Source organism: Marmota monax, unplaced genomic scaffold, assembly GCF_021218885.2.
Source record: "Marmota monax isolate L192 unplaced genomic scaffold, Marmota_monax_Labrador192_F-V1.1 WCK01_AAM20220418_F8-fsc00023, whole genome shotgun sequence".
In the NCBI taxonomy this organism is placed as follows: Eukaryota; Metazoa; Chordata; class Mammalia; order Rodentia; family Sciuridae; genus Marmota; species Marmota monax.
Genome location: NW_026692907.1, coordinates 18,421,390 through 18,430,223, shown reverse-complemented (window position 1 = coordinate 18,430,223; position 8,834 = coordinate 18,421,390). Strand labels below are relative to the sequence as shown.

Here is an 8,834-nt window from a genome sequence, read left to right as displayed (position 1 = left end):
CCGTCTCATGCAACAGCAAAGGGTTTATTGGGGGTCCAGCATGCTGGGGCTCAGAGCTCACTTCAGAAGAGCAGAGAACAAAGAGCCCCGAGAACAACTTAAGCAGAGTTTATATACATTCTTTGGAGAGGGCAGGGACTCTACATACATCATAGCCTCCCTTAGCAAATCACTGTACACCGCGGGAAAATCAAATAACAACTCTTAAACATGATTAGTACATTCACTGGCGGGAACAGGTCGGGTGGGGGTGATAGGTCAGTCCTAAGGAGGGGTATACATTCAAACTGATTGGTTTAAGCCCTAAGGTGTATACATGCTGAACTGCATGGTCTCGGGGAGGGGGTGGTTAAGCAACTAGGTGGTCAGGGGAGATTTCGACACACATCTAATGGGCAGTTCCGGGAATTAACTGCCACAGGAATTTCAGGTTCTGAGTGCAGCTTAGAAACTTTACAAAACCTGGTCCTTTACATTTTTTTTTTAATTTTTTATTGTTAGCTGTTCAAAACATTACATAGTTCTTGATATATCATATTTCACAATTTGATTCAAGTGGGTTATGAGCTCCCATTTTTACCCCATATACAGATTGCAGAATCACATCAGTTACACATCCATTGATTTACATATTGCCATACTAGTGTCTGTTGTATTCTGCTGCCTTTCCTATCCTCTACTATCCCCCCTCCCCTCCCCTCCCCTCCCCTCCCCTCTTCTCTCTCTGCTCCCTCTACTGACATTCGTTTGTCCCCCTTATATTATTTTCCCCTTCCCCTCACTTCCTCTTGTATGTACTTTTGTATAACTCTGAGGGTCTCCTTCCATTTCCATGCATTTTCCCTTCTCTCTCCCTTTCCCTCCCACCTCTCATCCCTGTTTAATGTTAATCTTCTTCTCATGCTCTTCGACCCTACTCTGTTCCTAGTTACTCTCCTTATATCAAAGAAGACATTTGGCATTTGTTTTTTAGGGATTGGCTAGCTTCACTTAGCATAATCTGCTCTAATGCCATCCATTTCCCTGTAAACAATTTCTTTTATCCTTTCAAGGTATTATGTGTCCCCCAAAACCTCATCTGTGAAACAATGCAAAAATTTTCAGAGGTGAAATGACTAGATTATAAGAACCCAAACCTAATCAGTGGATTAATTCAGGGATATAGATTAATTGAATGGAACCATAAGCAGCTAGGGTGTGGCTGGAGGAAGTAGGACATTGGGAGCATGGCTTTGGGGTTTCTTTTTTGCCCCTGGTAGGCAGAACTCCCTCTCTGCTTCCTGATTGTCATGACCTGAGCTGTCTTCCTCTGCCATGCCCTTTCGTTATGATGTTCTGCCTCACTCTCCTAGAGCTATGGAGTTGGCCTTCTGTGAACTGAGACCTCTGAAAACAGGAGCCTCAAATAAACTTGTTTTCCTCTAAAATTGTTCTTGTCAGATTTTTTAGTCACATTGATGATAAAACTGACTAAAACAGGTCCAACAAGGCTGAATAGTGACCCCACCCAAATACATCCACAGCCTAATCCTCAGAACCTATGAATACATTATATTACATGGCAAAAGGCACTTTGCAGATGTAATTAAGGTGAAGGATCTTGAGACTGAAAGTAATTTTTTTTTTTTTTTTTTTTTTTTTAGGGTATCTGATTTTTTTTTAATCTGAACAGAAAATAAGTATACAAGTTTGCTAAACAGAAGTGGTAAAAACTGAATGTTATGTATTATGTAATCAGTACATCAAGTTTACTTCGATAGCCAGTGATTTTAGTTAATTTTGCAAAAAATAAAACCAGTTGCAGAAACAAGATTATAAAATGCCCCTTTCCAAACCCACGTTGATAAAACTGATTCATGTCTAGCTTATTAATTACACTCAGATTCAGTTCTCCTTGTGCAAATAATACATGTAGTCATTAATGTTGGTTTGGTGAACTGAAATTCACTTAGGATAGTTTTAATATAATAACCCAAATGTGAAAAAGTTATTCAAGATTCAGAGATAAACCAGTACCTAGGAAACATAATTCACCCATGTGTGTGATAATTTTTAACATATTCTTCAAAATAAAATCACAGTCAGAGACTGTGATGGCCCTGCATACTCAGTGCATTGCTTCACGTGGTGCATTACCTATGGCTCACCTGGAGTCTAAGACCATATGACCACCACGCTTCTAAAGAGTAGGCTCCTAACACACAAATCTGTCCAATTTTCTTCAAGATCTAAACTGCTTGTAAGACCTTGAGCTTGACATGTAAGAACTTTGCATTTTAATATCCCAAACATTGGGAAGACTAGGTGTGACATGTAGTAACCATCCCTTCTAGGCAAGACTATACATACACTTTCATTACATCACCACAAAGAACCCTCAAAACAACTCAATCCTGCAGATTGAGAAGGGCACATTTATTATTTAGCTTAATAAAGTCCAAATGGCTCTCTTGGGGTCAAGTACACCCCAAGGCATATATAAGGAATGAGTATAATTGGCAGCAAAAGAAATCTGCCACTGTGTGATAAATGCCATTAAGCAAAGAGATGTCATACATTTTAAGAATATACTGTGATTCGTTTGGTTCCCATTACCATGGGGCACAAGAAAATGAAACTCAAGACTACTTTGTTTGAACTGGACAAGAGATGACCCCAGTTTTAAACAGGGCTCTTCATTGAAGGAAAAGACAGAGCCATAAAAGTCAGATTAGCTGACTTCAAATGGTTTACATCCCAGGATGAATCAGATTACACTGATTTAAGCCCAATTTAATTTAGGCAGGTTTTTAACCACAAGAATAAGGACATTCTTAGTACATATTAATAATTAAACCAACATATACACAATTAGCAATATCCTATATAATATTAAATGTTTTAATATGTCCTCAATTACACTTTACCTAGTTAATTCGTTGTTTTGTTTTTTTTTTTCAAAAAAAAAAAAAAACAAGCTCAACTTTATTTTACAATGCACTTTGTATTTCTAAGAGTATTCTGTAATAATTTGATTTCATTGAAGCAGGTACAGTTACTCCAGATTTCTCTAAGAGCCAAACTCAACTGTATCTTCTGTGATCTGTTTGAATTCATAATTGCCTCTGCCATCCATATGTAGGTAGTACTCATGGTGTTTCCAAAGAGATTTTCTGTGTGACACAGTGAAGAGCGTAATGCCAACCTTCCGACAATGACTGTAAATGTAGCCTTCCACATCCACACTGACTGCACTTGTGCATTCATCCAAAATGGCAAACTGGGGTTTATGATAAAATAATCTTGCCATTGCCATTCTCTGTTTTTCTCCTCCACTAAGCACATCCATCCAATCCTGAATGCTGTCCCAGCCTCCTTCCCGTTCAAGGATATGACCCAACTGTACATTGTCCAGGTACTCCTTCAGTACAAGATCAGATATCCCCTTCTTTTTCTGATCTTCTCTTCCATCTGGATATATCACTTGGTCTCGAAGTGTTCCAAGAGTCATACAAGGTCTCTGAGGAACATAAAATAACTTTCCTCTCTCTGGCTTAGTTAGACGTCCTCCAAAAAGAGGCCATAATTCACCAAGAACACGAAAGAGTGAACTCTTTCCACAGCCATTTGGACCACAAATTAGAACATTGGCCCCAGATCGAACTTCAAAATTAAGATCTCGGATTAAGATATCTCCATTTGGTGTTGCTAAAGGAACATGATCAAACTTTATAATGTTATCTGCATTGATGATTTCTCCAGCACCAGGTATCAAGGTACTGACTTGTACTCCTTCAGTACCCTTTTCCTGCTGCAAGACCATTGTGCGTTCATATTTGCCATGATTTAAATCCTTCAGTACTTGCATTAATTCTGTAATCCAGCCAATCTAGTCATTTCTCGCCCAGCCAAAACTATTCGACCCAGAGCTTGAGACATTCGCAAAAGCATTCTTCCACTTTGGTAGTAATCCTCCAAAAGCTCTGAATGGGTACTCTTGAGATGACGAGGATGAGACAAATCTAGGAAAGGACGACTCACAACCAGGTAACCAACTACAGTGGCAAAGTATTTGGCAATTATGCTATCAATGAAGCCCATTGAAAACCGAAACAAAATGAAATTATGTAGGTGTTCCACCAGTTTCCGGAAGACTGAGTAGATTGTCTGCTTTTCTCTTTTATTCCCGTCGTAAAATGCAATTTCTTCACTGTTTGTAATGAGCCGGGAATTAACATATCTATATTCACCTTCATATTTTTGTTCAGTAATTGTCATCTTACCAATGGGCCTTCTCAGTCTAGTTAGGAATAGCCCAGACACAACCAAGTAGGCCATCATGCTTGCTGGGCCCTCAGCTCCAATTGCACTTGTTAACTTGAAAATATATAAAACTATATCTAAAAATGGCTTAATAAGATTTGAATACAGATCAACTACACTGTTACAAAATTTTTCTACATCCTGTGTAAGTAGCTGGTCTGGATTAGCTATTCTGTTGTCCAGATTTCCCATTTTATAATATGTGAAAGCTTGGAGATACTCCTCATAGAGGTATCTGGTGAGCCTTACTCGGAAGCACAGTTTAAGCTCATTTAACCCATATTTTAAGAAGTTATTAACCAGAGAGATGAGAGGCATGGCAGCGATGAAGTTGAATAAGTACCTCTTGAAATCTTTTCTGCTACGACCAATGATACCACTTTCAATGAGTGTCCCATTTTGAATCATCCAAACATCACAATATGTTCGAGACACCAGCATAACAGCAATAAGTATCAAGTATCCTGTCTCTTTACAAAATGTCCTAGGGACCATGATTTTCAGGATCTGTGTGAGCCTTGATAAAAACACCCTGTCCACCACAGCTCGCTCTTTTTTTCCCTTCTTTCCGTGCAGGCCGAGGGCGCGGCGCCGCTTGTGGAGCAGGCAGAGCAGCAGGAAAGCGGCCCCCGCCAGCGAGGAGTTCCGCGCCGTCAAGTACTTGCTAAAGGCCGCCATGGCACCACCAGGGCGAGCGAGCCGGCGAAGGGGACTCGGCGGCAACTACCTTAGTGCAGGAAGCGCTGGGGAGACTTGAAAGTAATTTTTGATTATCCAAGTGGGCATATGAATCCTTAAAACTGGAAAATGTTTCCCGTTGGGGTCTGAAAGACAAAGGAGGAAGAGAGATACAAATTTTGAGAAAAACTCAAGTCATTGGGCTTAAAGAGGATGAAGGAGGCAGGAGCCAAGGAACATGGAGGCTTCTGGAAGCTGAGAACAGCCCTCAGAATTTGTCAGCAAAACATCTCACTCTTGTGGTTTAGATTTAGAACACTGCTGTTGTTGGTAACAGGCAGTCGGGATGTACCTGAGGGGCTGTGTCTTCTGGGCACCGAGGTGTTGTATATCAGGGTGGTGAGTCCACGTATACACAGGTATCAACATCCTTTAAGCTGTACCCTGAAGAACCTCACTATATATATATTAAACCTCACTTTAAAAACTTAAAAAAAAATACTCTTCTCAACTTCGGTTGTTTTGCCTTTCACAAAGGCTATTTAATTTTTGAGAATCAAAAACACAAGAGAATACCTGGAAATAATTTTGTTTTTTGAAAAATATTCCAGGCTAGCAGGGCATGGTGGCACACACCTGTAATCCCAGCAGCTCAGCAGGTTGAGGTAGGAGGATCCAGAGTTCAAAATCAGCTTCAGAAACTTAGCAAGGCACTTAGCAACTCAACAAGACCCTGTCTCTAAAATAAAATATTTTTTTAAAAAATGGCTGGGGGGCTGGGGATGTGGCTCAAGCGGTAGCGCGCTCACCTGGCATGTGTGCGGCCCGGGTTCGATCCTCAGCACCACATACAAACAAAGATGTTGTGTCCACTGAAAACTAAAAAATAAATATTAAAATTCTCTCTTTCTCTCTCTCTTTAAAAAAAAAAGGGGGGGGGGCTGGAGATATGGCTCAGTTGTTAAGCACCCGTGGAAAAAAAAAAGTCTGAACAGCAATTCCCCTTTGTTAACAACAATTTCAAATCTTTTCATAATTGTAAGACTGGAAGACTGCACCACACGACACAGATCACCAAAGAGGTTCCACTTTATTACCAAAGGCTGTGTGTTTATACAGGTCTAAGGAGAGGTCCAAGGGCTGAGGTAGATAACAGGTCGCCCGTTTATTGGCAAGCTCTTCCATATGTCAGTTCCGGAGCCCAAGAAGTTAATTCTTATTGGGGCTAAGGCTTCCCACCAGCAGGATTTGAACATTGGCGCCAGCGGGAACGTTTTGCCCCAGTGAAAGAAACAAAGAGGAGAAAAAGGGTTGTTAAACGCCATGTTGGGGTTTTTCTCTGGGGTGCTGCTGCCATTATATGTTTTCCCAACATTAATGTTATAACGATCATTATTGCTATTTGGAGGAATTAAACTTTCGAAGTAGCCTTACCTTTTTAAAATGCTTTATTATTGCTTGTGATACTACACATATGGACTGGGCACTTCCTTTATTGATTTTTTTAATCCAAAATTCAAATTGAAAAAAAAAAAAAAACCAGAAACAAATAAACAAAAAAACCCTCATACCAGTTGGTTACAGCTAAGCTAAAAGGAGAACCACCTTCTCTCCCATCAGGATAATTAATCAATAACCAGTCTATTACCAACAACAGCAGTGTTCTAAATCTAAACCACAAGAGTGGGATGAACAGCTTTATTTGCCATGATTTCAATATTCATCTACATAATTTAGAGAAAGGACTAGAAGGCACATGAACAAATGTTGACAATGGTTATTGCTAAGCCATAGGGACAGATAACACTACTGAGCACCAACTTTATGAAGCAAATATTATTAGCACCCTCATTTTACCTGAGGCAGGATATTGAAGCTTAGGTAGTTTAAGCTACTGAAACCAATGTCAAAGGCTGCTAAGCTCCTGAGCAGGGCTTTGAACTCCATCTGATTTCTACTTCTATATAATGGAAGCCTGTAAAACACCTTCTTTTCCCTCTAACTCCCTAAATTCTCTAGGGGGAAAAAAATCACTTTTGCAATAAAGAAAAATAGTACTAAGGAAAGAAAAGAGAGAGGAAGGAGGGAAGGGAATTTCATTACAGATCAATAACTACAACATTACAGCCATCATTATTTTTTTAGGCTAGCTTGGCAATTGCTGGATATAAATGGACGAGGCTCGTAGCATGCTAATTGGGACCTCTTTGCCAGATCAGGGGACCTGCTTCCCTTTCCCCAAAGATTTGCCCTCAGCTGACTGGAGCTACTTCACAGAAGTTACCCATCCCTCCCATCTCGACTTCCCTGTCCCTTCCCATCTTCAGTCCATAACTAATGACTGAATAATACAGAACTATAAAGGCAGCCCTCTTGTTCCCAAATCTGCAGGGCATTTATTTCAGAGAGTGCCTGGAGGAGGAGTAGGCCAAGGCTAATACTTTGCTGTACTCTTCTACTCAAAATAAAATAAAGCATTTGAATAAAATACATGATTGGCCCTGTGTAATGGTGTATGCCTGTGATCCCAGCTGAATCCTATGCCTGTAATCAATCTGGAGGCTGAAGCAGGAAGATGCAAGATTGTGGCTAGCCTCAGCAATTTAGAGAGACCCTATTTCAAAAACATGTAAAATATATATATATAAAGGGCAGGGATGTAGCTCAGTGGTACAATGCCCCTGGGTTCAATCATTTTTATTAACCAAGTGATATGGCACAATCACAGAAGCACACTGAACCTTTTCTCTGAAGAAGATTAATTATACTTATCCCTTCTTATTCAGTGGTAGGCGTGAAAACAACTGAGCTAATAAATGCAAAAAAAAAAAAAATCAGGTCTGATTTATTTTTCTAATTGAAAAAGCTGAGACAAAAAGTAATATAAAAATATTTAAGTCTCTAATCCCCAGACAGACACTACAAATGTTGTTAGAGGTCAAAAGACCAGGAATGTCCACAGAATGTGATAGTGCTCACTGGAACAAATATAAAATTTAGTGAGAAATAACTCGACATCGAATTTGATTTTATTTTGTTTATTTAAGAAGAAAAAAAAACACAACAAACTTTTCTTCAAATAATCCTCAATTTCTCAAAAGCAATTTATTTTTAATATCTATCTTTCTTAGTAAGTTTGTAGCTGCATCATAAAGCAAATGAAACCAGGGTTCCCTTTTTGTGGAAATTTATTTGTTTTATTACTTGCCTGTGAATAATTCCTAGGAGAACTTTCCTTGTGTTAAATAATAATTTTTTGTTTGTACTTTATGACTTTCAGTTTAATCATATTAACCACCTTTTGCTATTTCTTTCCGTATTGTCATCCTGAGAGATTTATTATTTGTATTTTCTTCTGTGTTTTTCTTTCTTTCTTATTTTATTTTGGTACTAAGAATTGAACCTGGAAGCACTTTACCTCTGAGCTATATCCCAGCCCTTTTTATTTTGTTTTTTATTTCGAGACAGTCTCCCTGAATTGCCTTGGCTGGCTTTGAACTTGTGATCCTTCTACCCCAGTCTCCCAAATTGCTGGAATTACAGGTATGCACCACCACACTGGCTCTTCTGTGTTTTTCTAAAATGTATTGTAAACTTTATTTTTTTCTCTGAAAATGTCTTCAGGTGCCCCTGAGTAATTAAGTGATGACATCATTTTCACTTCAAAAAAATATTGGAGATTTCACCTTTGTGCAAAATAAATTTGTAGTTTTATGCTGTTTCCTGTCTACTCAGATGAATCAGGTCATTTAAGACTATGTCCTGTGGGCTGGGGGTGTAGCTCAGTGGTAGAGTGCTTGCCTAGCATGTGTGAAGCACTGGGTTTGATTCTCAGCACCACATATAACTAAGTA

The 8,834-nt window shown here is 39.3% G+C and overlaps 1 protein-coding gene across 1 annotated transcript; it reads right to left on the bottom strand.

Annotated features, from left to right (window-relative positions):
• Positions 1-1,703: 1,703 nt before the first annotated feature.
• LOC124097010 (ATP-binding cassette sub-family D member 3-like) lies at positions 1,704-5,048 on the bottom strand. Its single transcript, XM_046451143.2, is given in 2 exon segments — positions 1,704-3,858; positions 3,861-5,048. Coding segments are annotated over 2 exon segments (1,929 nt in total). The 5' UTR covers positions 4,981-5,048; the 3' UTR covers positions 1,704-3,049.
• Between the last annotated feature and the right edge of the window lie 3,786 nt (positions 5,049-8,834).